At 37.6% G+C, this 19,449-nt stretch overlaps 1 protein-coding gene across 1 annotated transcript; it reads right to left on the bottom strand.

Annotated features, from left to right (window-relative positions):
- Positions 1-3: 3 nt before the first annotated feature.
- On the bottom strand, positions 4-17,670 carry ppp4r4 (protein phosphatase 4, regulatory subunit 4). Its single transcript, XM_043219702.1, has 25 exons — positions 16,384-17,670; positions 15,302-15,375; positions 8,940-9,042; positions 8,708-8,855; positions 7,998-8,071; positions 7,780-7,886; positions 7,495-7,602; positions 7,127-7,248; positions 6,483-6,605; positions 6,223-6,386; positions 5,025-5,144; positions 4,826-4,903; positions 3,771-3,854; positions 3,227-3,409; positions 3,033-3,138; positions 2,797-2,944; positions 2,531-2,672; positions 2,250-2,288; positions 2,070-2,141; positions 1,821-1,884; positions 1,615-1,695; positions 1,126-1,216; positions 915-976; positions 676-832; positions 4-522 (listed from the first exon to the last, which is right to left on the bottom strand). The coding sequence occupies exons 1-25, from the start codon at positions 16,486-16,488 to the stop codon at positions 477-479; spliced, it is 2,601 nt and encodes an 866-aa protein (XP_043075637.1). The 5' UTR covers positions 16,489-17,670; the 3' UTR covers positions 4-476.
- Between the last annotated feature and the right edge of the window lie 1,779 nt (positions 17,671-19,449).

The following is a 19,449-nucleotide window of genomic DNA, read 5'->3' as shown; positions in this document are numbered from 1 at the left end:
ACGTCATATTCAACATGAATTTTATTTGTTGGGTACTAAGATGTTGGCGATAATCAGTCAGGTGCTGGGCAGCACCAGGCACAATCTCATTAGTGGGATGGGATGGAGAGTTCCAAAACTCTTCAATCATAAAAATACATAGTGCTTCTTTTTCTCTTAGCCACTTCAAAAATATAAAACAGAGAATTTGCAAAGCATGCTATAATACAAGAAACAAAATAATGAGGCAGTAAATTAAATACATTCAATTACTCCTCAACTCTCGTTTTCGTTTTATGACATATGGTGCGAGTTTTCGTGTGAAATAAGGCAGAGATGGATCAATGCAGACCTTAACTGATGCCCCAGCATGTCTTAAGCCGTTTCTGGTATAGAAGAGAATGGACACATCAAAATGGAGGGACGCTGCTGCTGCTGCTGCTGCAGAATGAAAAGTCTTGTAGAAAGGGGCTTTAAGTCAGAAGGCAAAGTGGTAATCACTCTCTCCCAGACTGCATTCCAAATGAATTTGACTTCCGCTGTCTGCAAGACACGAATAGAAAAACATCACAGAGGTCAAGATCGGTCTGGCCGAATCATTCCGGTTTATAATCATAAAATTGTTACACTCAAGATGTCACGATTGAAAAAAGATTATGAGATTAAAGTTAAACGGCACAGGATAACGCTACGTACACAGAGAGCTTCCTAGACTGTGTGTCTTTATTCCCGTTACTCCGGTGATCCACAGAGCTGCTCGTGTTGCTGCGGATCAGGACGGGCATGGAGGAGGATGATGGGGTGGGGGAGATTGATGAAGCAACATTAAAGTGGTGGGGTCGCAGGTTATCATCTGGAAAACAAATGAGTACAAGTAAACGGCAGAAAGGTTGCGGCAAAGACCACAATATTTCATGATTCAATTTGATATATACCATTTAACGGTAACATAGCGCTCTTTCCCGACCCAGGGCAACTTCCCGAATCCTTCACTTTTCTGAAGAGAAAATGGTATAAATATGCTATGAAACTACTAGTGATGGGTCATGGCAAATTCATGACAAAATTCAAAATCCAGACAGAAGTCAGCTGGTGCAATCCACTGCAATGGCAGCACAAGAGCGATGAGATGATTATGTTACGTACAAGGATTTGTCCGGGTTTGTCATCTTGGGTGTCGTGGGATGACCACTGAGGGAACGACTACGAGCTAGTTTGGCCCTCCGCATCTCCTTACCTGTGAACATTATCAGTCATTGTTGGGAAAATAAGCACCTTCCAATTCTAAATGTTTTTTAAAAAATGAGGTTGGTAAAAAAAGAGAGTTTTTGAACAAAAACAGTGTCTTATGTTCACAGAAGCTGCATTTGAATGAAAATTCAGTAACTGTTTTCTCAACTGTTTATATATTATATATTCTGTTCAAATATATTTTGAAACGAGTTTCAGTCTATTCCTGTGATAGCAAGGCTGAATTTTCAGCATCATTACTCCAGTCTTGATTTTTCAGTAATCATTCTAATGTGTTGATTAGTTGTTTAGGAATTTTCAGAATGTCCTATTTATTCTTTGATAAAAGAAAACATTTGATAAAAGAAAAAAAAAACATTAATGTATATCAGGAAGGATACTAACCAGCAGAAGAAGATGATGTTGCTCCTGATGTAGATCCTGACATTCCTTTACTACCAGAGAGGCCCGACTTGCTCTCTCGTTCTGCATTACAAAAGAATTATAAACTAAACAAGTAAACACCCACATGCATTTGAGAAATGTACAAATGTAAGCTAGTAAAACATCCAAAATTTGAGAGAGCGTGTGTATGAATGAATGCCACTCACGTTTCTTCTCCGACTGTTTATCTCCAGTTAGTTTCGCCTCACTCTGCTGTCGTTCTAGCAGTTCCTTTGTGTAACAAAACCACAAATTATATTTTTGTAATTAAACGTTTCACATAATGAAAAACCTATTTGTCTTAAATAGGTAATAAAATAGTTTTGGTTTAAAAAAAAAAAAAAACATAAATTGACTACAATTAATAGGTAAAAGTGATGTCTTTGTAAATTGACTAAAAAGGGTAACTCGCTCACCATTTCAAGTAAAAGAGTCTCCTCCTTCTCCTTTTTCTGGTCCAAAAGCTCTCTTTCATGCCTTTTATGATACTATAAACATAAAAGTACACCAACAGTGTTACAAAATAAGCTCACAGTGGTCAGAAAAAAACGGTGTACAACTCAGTGCAAAGTATCAAAGTAACAGATATTTCATACCGGCTCTGTTATGTCCATTTTGTCCAGCTCTAGAACTGTCTAAGAAAACATAATAAAACAGTTTAAGGATTTTATTACATATATTTATGAAATACTATTCAATATTTAAAAAATCCTTACATTTACTGTTTTTAACAGGCACAGTGGGTTTAAACTGAGAAAGCTGCCTGATTTGAAACTAATTTCTCTTTGAAGATTATTTCATACATGGACCATTTTTGCACACAAAAAACATAGCAAACCTTTGCTAACGTGACCACACTTAATAATGAGAGGCTCACCTTACGCAAAGTTACCACTACATCTTTGTCCTTCTCGCGGCACAACAGTTTCCGCACACAGAACTCCAGCTGCTGAAGTAGATGTTTGTCTGCTGGCTTGATGGTGGATCTCAGTTTGGGTAACATATAACAGAGCTTGTACCTGCCAGGATGTTCATTTTTGGTTCAATAAAGCAAACAATAAGCAGTAATATGTTAAAGCATTAGTCACGGCACAGTAAGCTAGGATGCAATAACAGAAGTTTAAAAACATGTGAGCTGTTCACCTGACATTGGCTACGGGGTCACTGACCAACTCAAGCGCTGGAATAAGGAAATGTTTGCAAAAATACGACTTGGAGAAGAGGTCTATTGTGATTTCGCACAGGTCCAGATAGCGAAGCCTGTTCCAGTAGCTTCTACCTTGAGCGAGCTCTTAAATTCAGAAGAGAAACAGTCCTGACCAACTGAATCACTGAATCTCATGCACATGACGTAGTATAAGAAGATCCTGCCTTTTTACCTTGCTTTATTTTGCTGATTATCTCTTGCCGCTGTTCCTGCTTGCGGTTGTAACGCAAGAACACACATAACGTCCTGACAGCTTCCCGCTGGACTGGCAGAACATTCTAGAAGAGAGCAAACAGTGGGACAGATGAAATATACACTTAAAATTGAGGGAATCTACAGGCAGGGGTGTGCGTGTAGTCGGTGTACATTGGTAGTTATGATGCTGAACATCCTCTGAAAGAAGCGGAAGTAGATTTGGTCTCCAGAGATGACACGGGGCAGACAGGAGTAGCACTGCAGGAGTTTCTCATGAACCCGCCAGTGCAACGAGGAGGCCGCTTTCTGTTCTGCTGCTACCAAAGCAGGCACCAAGTCTGGTATATTCACCTGCTGGAAGGGTGAGACCGAGACGTATGCTGCTTTATGTATATATATATATATATATATATATATATATATATATATATATATATATATATATATATATATATATATATATACAGAATTCACACAGAATATATTTTGAAAATATTTACATCTATATTTATAGAATTTCTATTACATATTAATATATTTAATATGAACATAAAATATTTCTAAAATTAATACATGCATTTGTGTTAATATTTTTAAATAACAACATTTAGCATTTAGTTTATTACTATTAAGACCATAAATATTGCAGGTGTGCTGAGAATCTAAAGGATCACAAAAATTCACAAAAGAAAAATCTCGCTAAAGCATCAAAAACCTTGCTCTCAGGTCCTGCTCCCTCCCCTCTGGAAGTGGCCAGCTCTAAAGTCTCTTGAAGATTGTTCAGCAGTGCATCCAATACCTGCAGAGAAAAAAAGCGCTGAGCTATTGCTAATCAACAACGCATTCTCATCATCAGATGTTTCGGAAACACTGCTAACCCCAGAAAGGGATTCTAAAATTGGGAGACAAGCTTGTGTGAGATCACTGACTATAATAGATAGTCTATAATGTTGGGTTTCCATCATCATTAATCATGAAAATCACTATGTCTGATGGCTCAGGGAGCTTTGCACTATAGTAGATGCTAATGCAGTGAGTGACTAACACCGCTCAGAGGATCATGACAGAATAAACAATACCACACTCTAGCCTTAGCTAGGGAGGTGCAATGCATTCATTCATCCTACACAGTAGCATGCAACCTCCGCAAAGATTCACACACTTGCGCACAGAGCTTCACACACACACACACGTAGGCACGGTATGTCTGGCGCCTAAGAAGAATTTTTGGTAGTTTGATGTTAAAGGTGGTGTGTGTAACTTTTTTGATGCTAAAACAGTTTGCAAATATCAAATCGAATTGTTATCAATTGCAAATAGGGGGCGTTTTCTAAAAGAATTTCATTCCAATTACGTGGTGCAGAAATGACACACTTCACTTTCTACAAGTGCAGTAGTTCATTTTTGATAATCCATTACAAAGACGGAATCAAATAATTGTCTTTTTCTGCTTCACACACACTCCAGCAGGGAATTTCTTGCCCATCTAATATGCATCCAAATACAGAAGTTACATAAGCTCCGTTTGCCTTGCAAGGAGGGGGTTTTGAATGGTCAGACGGCTATTTGTTCAAGTAACTCAGCGGTCAGTAGACATTCTGAGAAGGACCAAATCTTTCTGTGAAGAAAGTTGCCATGTCTCACACGGCACAGTGTGCCAAGGAAATGACTGTGCTGACTGAAGCTGTCACAGACAGCTGAAAGCTCTTTTAATAAACAAACACACACACACACCACACACACACACGCAAACCTTTATTCAGGTCTCACCTCTAATGAGTCATCCTGCAGCAAAGTGATTAGCTCTTTGTGTATGTAATGCACATTTGGGCCCAGCAATTTGACCACCTAATGCAGAGGGATTAGAAAAGATGCTATTGTGCATTCTGAGGCACCGCTGCCTGTCAAAACGCGAGTCACATTGTGCACTATGACAAAAATATGTTTAAATGAGTTTCTGAGCTTGTACCTCATGGAAACCACCAGCTGCCGTCCTCCGTACAGAAATCTCAGGATCATGACAAAGACTTGAGAACGTACGATATAATTCAGACAGAAAGTGGTTTGGATCGGCAAATAACACTATGGCCTAAAAATAAATACAGAGAACAAAATGTACAGACAAGGCTTCAGACACACAGCAATATGCTTATTGGTTATTCAAAAAAGTAATAATATATACACTCCTAAATATTTCAAATTAAAGCTATGAACTTTCTATTCATCAAAAAAAAAAAAAAAAATTATGTTTCCACTAAAATTCAGCAATACAATGGTTTTCAATACTGATAATAATAAAAATGTTTACAAAAAATGTTTACAAAATCATCACAGGAATAAAGTACATTAAGTACATTTCAAAATTCAAATAGAAAACTGTTAAAATTGTAATAATATATATATATATATATATATATATATATATATATATATATATATATATATATATATATATATATATATATATATATATAATTAAGAGGGCTAGGGTTGTGAAGCTCCAAAACAACAAAATAGAAACACCATAAAGAATTATTTAAGTGGACCATTTTACTACATTTCAGTTTGCTATATTTCCAAAATGTGTACCAAAGCAGAAAGATTATAATAAAATTTCATTTGCCACTCAAAAATAGTTTTTTGATATATCCACATTCATGAAAATTTACTGAAAGAAACCCTTTGGAAGAAAAACATTATCAGTGAATAACAAGTTATAACATACAAATCATGAAGACTTTTATGCCACTTTCATCATGCTTTTGTGTCCCTCTTAAAAAGCGACTGGTTTCTTAGACATAATGTTCAGCCACCTACATCTCAGACTGTTCACAAACTTATTCTGAGCGACTGCAGCTATATATAACCACATTAACAACAATGGACCACTTCAGACATTGATGATAGATCAGACAGAGGTTTAATTTCCTCAAATGAGCTGTTGAGCTATTCTAAAAGACTGCCTCCACTGACAGACGTTAAAAATAGATAACAGTGTCTGAAAAAATTGGTTGGTCAAAAGGCCTTCAAATCAAATCTTCTGAAAAAGACAAACAAGCAATGCGAAACAAAAGCAAATGTATTAAGCCAAAATGTATTAAGGCAGCAAGGCGATTTTTTTAGACTTCAGACAGAAACCCATTTAGATGCAAGGCAGAAAAACTCACAGGAAAGTTGTAGGCACAATTCCTGCGCACTAGGGCGTATTTGTTCTCCAGCTCCAGTGGGTAGGGCTGGCTCTCACAATGCCCGTTTTCATGCTGCAAACCCAGACAGCATAGCTTCTTATAAAACTCCAGAAACCAGAGGTGCTGCTCGTCAGTAAAAGACTCTGTTCAAATAAGAGATACAAAACTCCATATCATGACTTGTAGACTATAATGCTGAAACATTTTAGAAATGCGCAAAAAAAGTGGGGGACAGTCACCTGAGAGGCCATGACAAAGCTTTCCATACTGGAAGGACAAGGAGGCCAGCACTGCCTCATCCCCTTTGAAACATTTTTCACAGAATGCCTTCACCAAGGGAAATATGACACAAGTCCTGTCATCTATGAAAAATAGTGACAGGAAAGAGGGGAGGGTGAGAGGATGACAGGGGAAGAGTGTGAGACAAGTTTCAACATCTTTTCACAAAGGAGCCGCATGCCAATATCTGAATCTGATGTCCCAGCAAAATAAAGCGCTTAAGATATGGAAATAAAACAAAAAGAAGCTGTGTCTGATGATTTCAGCATGTGTTTCAAACAGTACTCTGGAACAGTACTTTGCAAATGTTTTCACACCTCTTTGTTTCTCTGTAATTTTAACTGCATTTCAGATTGTCTGACATTTACAGCAGAAAGCTGACATTAACATTGGTGATATCCCTTAAAGCGAGACACTGCATAGATATCACCACACCTCCCCAGATCATTAATCACTGTATGCATTAAGATAATTGTTTTGTTTTAAAAGTTTTATGAAATGTTATGTTGAAATACGCAAATGAGGCATTCTTTCATAAAAATCTATTTCAGAACAGAAATGTGAACATTGGACAAAGCCAGGTTTTTAACTATGTGTAGCTTACCACTGTCAAACATTTCTAAGAGGTTGATGATGGTGTCGAAAGCTGCCAGTCGCACAGTACTGGCTTCATCTTGGGCCAACTCAACCAGTTCAGGGAGCACTTCAACCTTAGTGTGGTCCAGCCTGGGAAAGAGCAACAACAGACACACTTGTCTTATGATCCATACTGATACTGTACATAAAAAGGTTTGGTGAAGACATTATTATAAACAGACTATCCCAAAGTTTAAGCATCAGTCTGTCACATTGTGAAATGCTTATAATAATCAATCTTCCATTTAGGATTTAGTCTTTTAGATTTGCCAGTTTTAGATATCCAAATAGCAAAGTGTTCTTTTTAAAAAAAAGCACTGCTTCATATCTTTTTACCCAATTCCTCTGGTGATGTTCTCCAGCTGGCGGCACATGCAGGCGCGCACCTCATACTCTACATCCTGGCATAACGACCTGATCAGCGGAAAAAGGTCTTTCTTCACTCTGCAGAAAGAAGCCATGGTAGACATTTTAAGTCAGCAAATAACCAACACAGTGCATTTTAAAACTTAAATGGCATTACTTTAAAAAGAAATTGTTCTATATTAGGAATATCATATAATGCGTTGCTCTAGTCTTCTTAATTGATTGGTCAAGTTGCGTTTTCACTAAACAACTCACATTGATGACTCAAACTTGCCAACAACCTTTCCTAAGATGCGACAGCTGGCCAGACGTGCCGGGACAGATTGGGAGAGCTGATGTTTCGATAATAGAGGACTCAGAATCTGTGCAAACAATCAATCAAAGCAAACTGAATTTTAATTCACACTAACAGCTGATTTATACATCATATCCCATGGGTTTAGAAATGACAGACAGGAGAAATACTGCATTACCTCTTGCCTGATAGTTTCCTTCGGTAAAGCATCAATTGCTGACAATAACGTCTCCAACCAAGCATTGCTGACCACTATTAAAAATAAAGATATAGTAGCTGATTGTATCCTTGACATGCGGAAATGTGCATATTTCACTCTGGCACACTCAAATGCTTCGGCTTTGTCAATTTAAAAGCAATTTTATGCAATGTTTTCTAAATAAACTTATCCAAGGTTGCATTTATTTGATCAACAGTAACTGTAGTATTGTGAAATATTATTACAATAACAAATACATTTGCAATACATTTACAATGACCCTTTTCCATTTTAAAATATTTAAAATAACATTTTAAGGCAAAGCTAAAATTCAGCAGCCATTAATCTAGTCTTCAGAGTCACATAATTCCTAAGAAATAATGGTATATGCTAATTTGGTGCTGAAGAAACATTCTTATTAATATCAAAACATTTGTGTTGATCAATAAAAAAATATGATATATTTTTTAAGGATTCTTTTATAAACAGAAATAGACATTTATTTAAATGAGAAATGTCTCAATTTAACAATTTAATCAATTTAATGCACCATATTGACCCCATAATTTTGAATAGTAGTGTTTGTTTAACTATATTTCACTCACAAAACCGCAAATAATAAGCACTTGTCAAATTTAATGCACATACTTTCTACAGGTGCTTTACAAGTTTTTGAAAAAAATGGTAACCTGTGTCCCTGTGGTCGAGATTTAGGAGAACTATCTGCAGGATTGAGTGAGTGTGTGTCTGGATGAGGACAATGTCATCTTGGAGAACAGTCAGGAAAGATCCTGCTGCTGCGAGCTGCATATCCGCCCCAGCTACATGAAGAACTTCCTGTTGCAGTAGAAGAAGGAGATCAAGAAGTCATAGAAGGAACTTAAAAGCAAAAAGCAATAAATTAAATACTGTTTTGCCTACCCTGACTTTTGGCACCACCCTGCGAAAGGTCTCCGCTGGGTTCTGACGCACCAGGATTGGCAGGTTGATGATCACGCTGGCCCGTTGGACATCCTCACCAGAACTGAACAATATAGAAATGTGGCGGGTGATATAAATACCATGGTTGTAGTTCTGCTGTATTTACTTGAGAGTACCACATCCACTTATGAGATTCCATCATAAAGATGATAAAGTATGCATCATCAATAAGGTTTATACTGAATTTGGCCTTTACATTTCACTGTTTTAAATGCACTTTAAGTGTTTTGGTAATAAACGTTACGCTGTTTTTAACTTGCGGCAGGTGTTTTATATGTATAGCAAATCGGCAAAATGTGCATTTTGTACACTTATTGCACTTATTGTTTTATCCTTTTGAGAGATGATCGAAATATTTGTGGATTGGTAACAGATGAAAAATTTACAGGTTTGTGCTACAGTTCCATGGATGCTCACAAGATCTTAGCCATGTGACTACATTCACAAAAATATTGTTAAGAAAAACGTTAAGCATAAATTCTTAAGAAAAATTCCAAATACTTTTTCTACAGAATATATTTGTTCTTGGAAAAAAAATGGTCAATGCTGCTAAAAATAATATTATATTTATAACTTTATAATTTAGAAAAATTAGGCCCCTGTTCTGCCCTTATTTGACTGAATTTCAAATTCAGCTAAAAGTGAATGAATAATAATGAGTTGAATTTTTTTCCTTGCATATGTAAATATGTAAATATCCTTGTCCATACAATTTTTTATGTTTTCAAAAATAGCAAATCTATAATATGTTTACCCTATTAGAACAACAGGTAACTATGGTAACATAAACAGTTTTTATTCACAAGTGGGTGGAGACTCATTGTTGACTGCATGAATAAAAAAGGCTGGAATACACTCAACAACGTCTAAAATCTCAACAGATTTTTAAAACACTTACCAACTCTGTGAATAGTGACAAAGGAAAGCATCACACACCACACTACCACCTCACTCTCGGGGTAAAAATCACATAGTGTATTCCAGGCTTAAAGAAATTAGAAAACACTGATTTATAGGACAATGAACCAATCCCAATCTTCATATGCAGGGTCAAGACTCACCTCATTCAATAATGATTGGATTAATTAACAAAACTACTTGTGTTTTATTGCATGTATAATATGATAGTTTTCTTTGTATTAGTTCACATTTCTTTGTATCTGGTCAGGAAGCACTTCTTTTCCTATTCTAGCAGATGATGCTCTGAGTTGCATGCTTGCCATCTGTTGATCACAATTGTCTCTTATCTGAAGCCAAAGCACTTTTTGCAAGTTGCTCTCTGTATAAGAGTGTCTGCTAAATGCCTTCCATGTAAATGGTTTAAATGCCAGTTAACTACTGTTGTGCACAGCATTAAAGCTGCACTAAATATTCTTTTTACTGTCTCTAGGAGACAGACAATTCTTTCTAATCACACTTCAACTTCTACATGAACACATCTATGTCTGTATGTCTACATTCACAAACATCCGAGTTAACAGAAATCTTCTTAAAAATGCAGTTATTTAAGTTATATGAACAGTAAAATTAATAGTATATTTCAAAGAAAAATGTAGAGTCACATGAGTTGAATACTCAAGCCTTTTGTAGCAATACATGTCAAAGAACATTTGGCTGAACAGAAAAAACACAATCATGTCATTTTATTACTACCTTTAATTTTTTTTTAAGCATTTTAGCCATTTTATTTTGGATGAAATGTGCAAGTAGCCATAAATGTGAAGGAAACGCCTACATGCTCAGATTATTTATAGAGCCATTGTGCTGTAGTTGTTTTTGCCATTGAAGCAGAACCCTCTAAAGCTTAGTGCAGCTAAACCTCCTAGACGTTCTCTCTGAACACTCTCATGTCTATCAGTCTCTCATGTGTGCTGTTGTTCTAAATAATGAACCATAAACAGGTATTCATTACTTTTTCAGGGATTGGTTGTCCTCCTGTGTCCTTTGTTGGCAGACGGTTATTTAATAACCAAGAAACAGCCTGACCTTCTGCCAAGTTCGTCTAAGAAGAGAGTAATGCGGTCATGCTTTGTGCACTTTTTGAATATGGTCAATAATGTGCATCACCTCAGCAAAGCCTGTGTTTATACACTAAATGACAGAGGTACCATGCAGAGAGAAGAGCAGCTGGCATCTATACGAAGACGAAAGACATAATCAGCTAAAGACCAGGTGCTGAATGGTTTGGAAACACAATCTCACCGCCGTGAGCCTAGAGTTTCTGTTTGCTCCGGCCAGGTCCTGGCTGGAAAGTGGTCAGAAAGTAAAAAGAGCTACGCTCGCATTTGTAATTAGATTTCCCTGGTGAGTGAACGATACACAATGGCCTCAGCCTAGAAGAACATTTTATTGCATTTAGAAGTTGCTTTTTCATAGCTCAAGAGAGCCAGTGATGATTTCAGACATGTTTCTTGTAAAATGAAGAGAAATAAAAAAGGAAAAAAGGATGAATGAGATAATTGGTAACATACTAAATGGAGCTATGTTTAGAAAAGCTCATTTCGGAAACACTTTACCATGTGTTCGAAATGTTTCACATCAAATCCAGGCTGAGCTCAAGTGTGTCTCCGGTTTCAACACAAAGTTAGGAATGAGAGAGAATCGGAGAAGGCAACATGCAGTAGCAAAAAGTGACACACTGTTTGAATTCTCCCCCTCCAAAAGAAATGAGTCTGCAGTTGATTGTTGAGCCAGCAGGACTGTAATGAAACCTAAACAAAGCCCACTTAGTAATTAGTTTACATTTGGCAGCCTTTCTAATCCTTCCAACCCCAACAGGGCCAATGATGATGCTGGGAAGAAAGTGTAGAGCACAGGCTGTTTGCAGGCCGTCTGTGAACAATCATTTCATTCCCTACAAAAGACACTTCTATTGTGCACAGGCTTCATTCCATAATGCTCTTAACGTATCAGTGTTTTGAAGACAAATTCATGTAAATGGTGAAAAGTGAGAAGCTTTGCTTGCCAAAAATCTATGTTTTAATAAACGTCTGTGTAGGTTATGTAGTTAGAGACATCTACCAGCAGGGTACTGGGACTAACGAAACATCTGAAGTGTACAATAAACTAACATAGTCATTCAAACAAACATGTCCTGACACACACAACAAAAATCATGTCTTAAAGCCCATTCACACCAAGCATGATAAAGATAACAATAAAGATATAGTCCACACCACAACGATTTTTCCAACTGATGAACCAACTAGCAAACATCGACAGCCAATCCGAATCCATCGTACTGTAACGAGCTCGAGAATTTAAAGTGGCAGACATGAGTGCTCTTAGAATAAACAGATGATGTGGACACTAATATCGTTAACTTTATCTTCATAGTTATCGTCCTTGGTGTGAATGGGGCTTTAAAAGTAAAACCCTGCAGCCTCATCAGTATGACTCTCAGCAAGAGCAGTGACACATTCAGCGTTGTTCCTGACATCAGCACACAGGAATAGAAAAATCTCTCACTGAGCCTCATCTAAATTTTTCTGGCCAAGTCTTACTTTATCAGAGGCGGCAAGTGTTTACCTGCTACTCAAACTGAATTCGAAATGCACAATTTCAAAGTTGCATAATGTCTTATTTATGTAGCATAGAGTAGCATATTTACAAAATGAGACATGCAAGCTTCAATACACAAAGAATACCAGGGGAATCACCAAAATGCCATTTTTGCAAGGCATTATGACATTAGGCCGTCATGTAAACCTGAGAATTGGGCATTCTGAGGGGTCACTTGATATCAATGTGGATTATTCAAGCTTCATAAATTGAGAATAATTAAGTTGTCAACAAATAACTTGATAATGTTGATACACTGAAACATGATATTGGTTTATACAATACAAAACGAATAGGTGTACCAAATGCTAAAAATGGCTCACTAAGATGGAACCACGTTTCTGTAACCATAATCTATGAGGTGTCTGCACATCAGAAACACCTCCTCTTTTTTACCATTCATCTATTTCTTAACAAGCACTCTCTTTGCTGTCATCTTACAGATGCTCTGGCAGCCTGCTTTTACGTGCCAAATGACAGCGAACAGGGGCAATTAAATTGTTCTCAGAACTAGTTTGCCACCCGAGGGAGTCGGGCTGTGGACCGACTCTGGCACTTAATTAGCACAGGCAAGGAGCAATATAGAGTTTTATAGGTTAAAGACGGACAAAATCAGACCTTCAAAAAAGGGAAGTGTCTGAGTTTAAGAAATAGCAATAAGAATGGTTCCAAGCATTTTCTCTCCGTATAGCATGGAAGTATACAGCACGTGATCAGATAACAGGTCTAGTAGTATTCTAATAGCAAGAAACTAATATCTATATATCATGGACTGGGGAGCAAGAACTTAACGGAAGGAGAGGGACCATAGAAGCTGACTTTATAAATATCAAAAACAATGGTGCTCCAACTAGACTGATGATGTGAAAATATGTCTATATACTAACTGAGAATTCCAGCGATGGAAAAAAAAAAGTGAACGGCAAGATTGTGGTTTGATTCTCTTTGGATAAAAAATGTCTGCCAAATGAATGAATGAAACCTATTAATATATACACTCAAAAAGACGTAAGCCTAAATTTAGGATTCATGTATTTGCATATAAACTTTCCACCCACAGTTTTGGCATCAATAAACTAATGAATTTTTTTTTGTTGTGTACCCTATATGTTTATACATTTATCACCAATACGTCCTATATTCTAATTAAATAAATATTGCTCCACAACTAGACATATTTTATCCATTTTCATACTTTTTAACCGAGTAAATGTAATTATTCTCAAAAATATGCTGATATGTTGAAACAGATTAATGCCGATTGTAATAAATTTCAATCCATGCATTTTAAAAACATGCTTATTTCGATAAACATAAATAGATACCAAAGAAACATTTATAATAAACTGACATGATATTTTTTTCATTTACAGTATATAAGACTGACATTTATGAATAGCATCTTGCTTGTTAATGTTACAATGGCATAATCCAAATGAAAAAAAGATCATATGCAATTTAAATGCATATAACATTTAGACCTATATTAGACCTCTAAACGTGATATATAAACCACTATTAAAATGAGATTTTCCTAAACTACCCTTTTGTATTGGTTTATGTTTTCTTAATGCTGATAAACAGGTGTAAGAAAACAAATACAATTTTTTGTTCAATAGTCAGTTTGGAATGTTCTTAAACTTCTCAAACAAAATGTTTAACCCAGAATATGCTAATGTGCATTTGCTAACTATAAATTCATGAAACTGTAAGATTAGACAAACCTTAGATGTGCAGATTCCTGGGAAATCTGATCAAATACTCCCTAGTAATCAGCACCATATCTATTCAACTTTAATGATCAGATAACACTATATCACTGCTAAACCTGCATCTGAGCGACAGTAACATTGAAACTTTAGAGTAGTGACTCCCTAAAGTCCTTCGAGATAAGCATGCAGTCAGATAACTCTACCTAGATATCAGTGAGAGACCATTCAAGAGATCCATTATTCATAAGACTAGTACAGCGGCGATGACACCGCCTGCCCTGACCCACTGAGCTGGATGTTCTATGCCAGTCAGCAAGCATTGAGAAGTTGTCGTGAGGTCAGCTTACCCCGGAAACACATTTGGCTAAACAGTTGCAGCCAACAATGCTGGCGGGGGTAAACAGTTTCCAGAGTGTCAAGTGGAAAGAAGAAGTAATGAGCACAACTGATTTAAGTTTTAACAAGAAACAAAACTGGCAACCCTAGAGACCTCAGCCTCCTAACTGAAAATGAGACGATGGGGATTAACAGGTTTGTGTTCAAATCTTGTTCAAGTGAGATCTTTTTTAAGATAAATAAAAATGGCCCCTGTTTGCCAGTAAATGTATCTTAGTGATATTAATGGTGACATTCGGTTGCACTATATTTTAATGCAACAGAGCCTGTTTAAATTGAAATATCTATCCATCCAATCAACAACCAAGTCCTTCCCATGCATAGTTTTTGATAATCTTTTAACGCTGATGTATATCACAAAATGGAAAAAATTATCGGACGCTTCTACCATCACATCACAGCTTTATTCCAAAATTTCAAGCTGATGAACGATAAAAACAGACAACCAATCAGAATGCACTTGACTTTAAAGAACTCTAGACAAAGACAAAAAGTAGGTTGTCGCTCACTGGTATGAAGGTATCTTTAAAGTTGTAATCTAGCAAGCTTGTACCTAACAGTTTAAAAAATAACAAACCTAGCCCTAATATTACAGAGAAGATCATTCATAGCCACAAGTGGGTCATATTTTACCTGAGAAGGTAGACTGCTCGCTCAATATCGTTCAGATCTTCATCCACAGTGAGCTTGTCAATCTCTTCTGCAGTCTGCAAATGGTGGAAACAAGTTGAACAGCTATGAAACCTGGCCTTTACAAAAAAAAACACAGCGCTCTAATAAAGGAAGCAAAAGTCATCAGCACAGCATGTCGAGCGTCTCCATAGCAAATACGAAAATCTGCAAAAGTAGTGCATCTTAAATAAAGAATGGCCAGTAATTGGGCAAGATTCCATTACAGATGACTCAGCCAAATATGTGAGGAGGCTGCAGGGAGGCAGGATGCGAGGCAAGAGGGACTGCGTGGGAAGAGATAGTGTGGGGGACGGGAGCCATGTGTGGGTGCCTAGTCTATTACTTTAGGGCTCTCAGAGCCACGATGCTTTTCTTTGGAACCTCCCCATTAAAAAAAAAAGATAAGGGACAGAAAACACCCGCCCCCTCTGTAGGCGTTGCATTATTCCCGCATACGTGATGCTGAGAGATGAGAGAGCATCCTTGCTCAACTTCACTGCTGCCAGGTACATGATTGCAGAGACGCCCAACACGACGTTCACACAGCTCCATGTGAATGCAACGGCTTTACGTGAAGGAATTCGCGGTAGCGATAGGAACAACGTTCCGGTTTGAAGTGGAAATCCTCTATTCCGCAGTGGTGAGGCGCGAAAACGAGGAGGCAAAGCGGTGATGCGGACAGCTGACAGAAACTGCGTCACTCAGCAGACTGAAGTGGGCAACCCCCGTCCTTCCCTAAGGATGCTAGTACAGTTACTACTTCAAATAAAGATTATAAGAGTGTACGACGCTATAATTCAGAACAAACGCGCGCAACATAATAAGCGAAAGCGTCAAAACGCGTGAATGTTTTCTGTTTTAATGTTTCCGCAAAGAAAACACCTGAGCGTCCAAAAAAATCCTCCACTCTTTAGGATATGGCAAGTATTAAATCATTAAATGCCTCATTGTTACAGTTTTCGCTAGGCGACCAATGAGTAACGTTACTATACGAAGCAAACGGTTGGCGGTCATTTATCGAGAGAAGGAAATATTATACATACCTTCAGGCTCCTGCGTATCGGTCTCTCGATGAAAGTAAGATCCTGCAGGTCATCTATCTCTCCAAACAAACTGGACTGGCTCGGCGTCATTTTCCTGACAAACATCTGTCCTAAGTGTCTCAGTCAATGTGTCAGAGGCGGGTGTCAAAGTCCTGTCATTATTGTGGCTCCTTGACAGTGAATGACTGATGTGATGTCTTTGATGAAGAGAGGACGGTCCTCCCACGACAAACGCGTCCCACTGGTTGCAAAGCTTGATCTACCACTAATTTATTTGCGTGGTGTTCAATTGTTTGTGCAGTTTCTACACGCGCTTTCAGCTGACGCGCGTGCGCTGACGGCACATAGTAAGGGATTCCTGCGATAAAAGTGTTCCTTACTTTCCGAGAAAAAGATGGATTCGGTGCGCGTTTTCCCACTGTAGCTGCTCGAGATGTCGAGTGCTTGTGGTCAGCGCGTGCTGGTGATGCAAAAATGAAATCCTTCCCCCGCTTTTGATAAAAACCATCCAGATATGGCTGTTGTCACATGAAGAAAAGATCCCTGATATCCCTAAACGTAAAAGCGCAGCTGGCTTACACTACTACATTTGCGGGTTAACCTGGTCACACATACCTGTTCACCTGACTCGGCTGGCGTTAGCTCGCTAATAACACGACAACAAAGTTGAAAAAAATGGCCTGTCGAAAAAACTCCTCCCGATAAAGCCGTGCATTTTGTCTAGTTTACGCTCGCCTCGAGCGATCCTCTGTAAATCTAGCTCAAACGGCAGCAAAAAAAAAAGGTCGTTTCGTGAAAGCTACGTCTTTTATATCGTGGATGTGCTAGCGAGCAGGAATATTCAAACCACGCAAACGCACTGCACCAACTAAACTGGTTTCCATGGAGACAGCATGCCACAGCAGCTCGGAGCGGCTGGAACGTCAGAACGTTCGGTCGAAGTTCGTCATCGATACGGACTCCGAACAGAACATCTGCTGAACGCTTTTGACCGTCGCGTTGTAAACGATTACGTTCGCTTACGGCACGATATTCTAAATATGGCTAATTCCGGGCTCGGTACGAACCGAAAGTGTGACGTTTTGCTCGCAGTGTTGACTTGTAAACCAGCGCGCATTCATTTAACGCGTTTACGCGACAGTTGGGAATGCTAAAAAGTTACTTGATATCCGCATTTGAAATACCGAAGGGATGTAGGATTAGAGTTGCTTTTTAACTGCAGTGAAAATGTGTTAACTTGCGCACTTGTGTTTTTAATCGCGCTAATACTGCGAACGTGAATAATAGCAGCCTGCTACTTTCTGCTACTACTGTGTTCCTTTTTGCCAAATGTTTACGAGTTCCTTTTTTTTCCTCTCTCGAATGCAATTGTAGGCTACTGGAGTTAACGCACTACAGTGGCCTTCAAGTACAATGTTGTATGACTTGTACAGTACTGTAGAGCACAGCATCAGTAGCTACTATACTTTTAACGTATTTATCTGAAATTGTATTGCACTGAATTATAACATTTAGTGCTCTAAAATGCAGTTATACCGCAATGAACTGTATGTGCACTGCATAGTTAAATTATAGGTGAACTTCAAGTACACTTCATTCAAATGTAGTTGTACTGCAATATATAACATCAGTACTACAGTTAGAACATTTTAGCATATTGTCTGCGCGATTTGTGTAGAACAGGATCATATTACTGAACAAAACTGCCTTTGATTAAAATTATATGCAATTACACTGCAGTTCATTTTTGTAAAGGATAGACATTTTGCTGTGTTTCAATAGACTCAATATTGTTTATGGATCGCTGTAAAACAGTCTCAGTTGGGTTCTCCAAAGTTATGCATCAAATAAACCGACACAAGGACTAAGTGGTAAAGTGTCAGAAGTCACTAAAATGTCTTACTGAATTATCATTCACTCTGATTTGTTGAAGTCATGCAGGAGTCAGGTTATTTCTACATAAAGCAGACCTGTTTAGAAGCACATGTGGCTACAAGCCTGTGTGAAAGAACTAAATGCTAGTCTGGCCTCCAAAGATCTTCATCATCCTTGTTTATATCCCTCTTGGATAACAGGTCAGCTGGAAAGGTTTAGTCTCCTTTCCGCTGAGATCTCATAGAATCCATGTTTAGCCCCCTGATCTGAGTTCAGATTGCCGCTAGACTGAGATCGTTCAACTGTACATATTTTCATCTCAACATGTGAAGCCTGAGATATCTGAAAATATCTGTATGTCACTCCGAATATACCAAAATGAACGACTTCACATATGTGTGTGAAGTCCTCTTCTCTAGCTAAGTAAGGTCCTCGTTGATAATCAGGATCATCCAACAGTATAACAGACAACAAAATATGGCTAACATTATTTTACTCTGTGTTCTACATTGTAAGTAAATCCATTGTTGTTACCTTAAGAAGCCATTATACCTGATATCACCTGATATTTAAAAACGTGGATCAAAATATCTTAACAGGAAATATTTGGAGTTTAACATATTTTAACCAGGTGGTGGTGCTAATGTACTGACTGTATGCATTAGGGTCTGTGCAGTTCATTTCATGCATTGAAGCTTAAATTGTCACATTTATTTCAGAGTGAACAAACAAGCTGATGGTATACATAAATGACTATTTTGAGTTAATTAATTAATTACTTACTGAAATAAATGAATCAATAAATAATACATAATTTTGACTATTGAAACTCTTCTTTTAAAGACATTTTATATTACCATAACACAGTACAAAAATGTGATAATTTAGCCAATGAGCAGAATGAAAGCTGTGTATTAAGGTGTATTAAAGGATCAGACTATGAGTTCCTAAGCATGGACACAGAAATAAAACCAAAAACACAAGTGTATACAGAATACCACCAATATGCAGACTAAAGTGCATGTTTGGATTAAATGTTGATTTAGAAATCTGGTTTATTATTAAAACACCTAGCAACTTCATGCTTCATTATTACTTGCAATATTTTGAAGCTCCAGATTTTCATTGCCACAGCTACAGAGGAAAACACATGAGTCATTTAATAGGACAAGAGGTATGAGTATCCATCGG

Source organism: Puntigrus tetrazona, chromosome 20 (assembly GCF_018831695.1).
Source record: "Puntigrus tetrazona isolate hp1 chromosome 20, ASM1883169v1, whole genome shotgun sequence".
NCBI classification, from domain to species: Eukaryota; Metazoa; Chordata; class Actinopteri; order Cypriniformes; family Cyprinidae; genus Puntigrus; species Puntigrus tetrazona.
The sequence above is the reverse complement of the archived record's forward strand: the minus strand, read 5'-3'. Positions and strand labels throughout refer to the sequence as shown.

Excerpts from the sequence above, each read along its gene's own strand:
- ppp4r4 (XM_043219702.1), bottom strand. The coding sequence starts at position 16,488 with ATGTTTGTCAGGAAAATGACGCCGAGCCAGTCCAGTTTGTTTGGAGAG. Across the intron at positions 7,249-7,494 it reads AACATCACCAGAGGAATTGG|GCTGGACCACACTAAGGTTG; the intron begins GTAAAAAGATAT and ends GCTCTTTCCCAG. Across the intron at positions 2,142-2,249 it reads AAATGGACATAACAGAGCCG|TATCATAAAAGGCATGAAAG; the intron begins GTATGAAATATC and ends TTATGTTTATAG.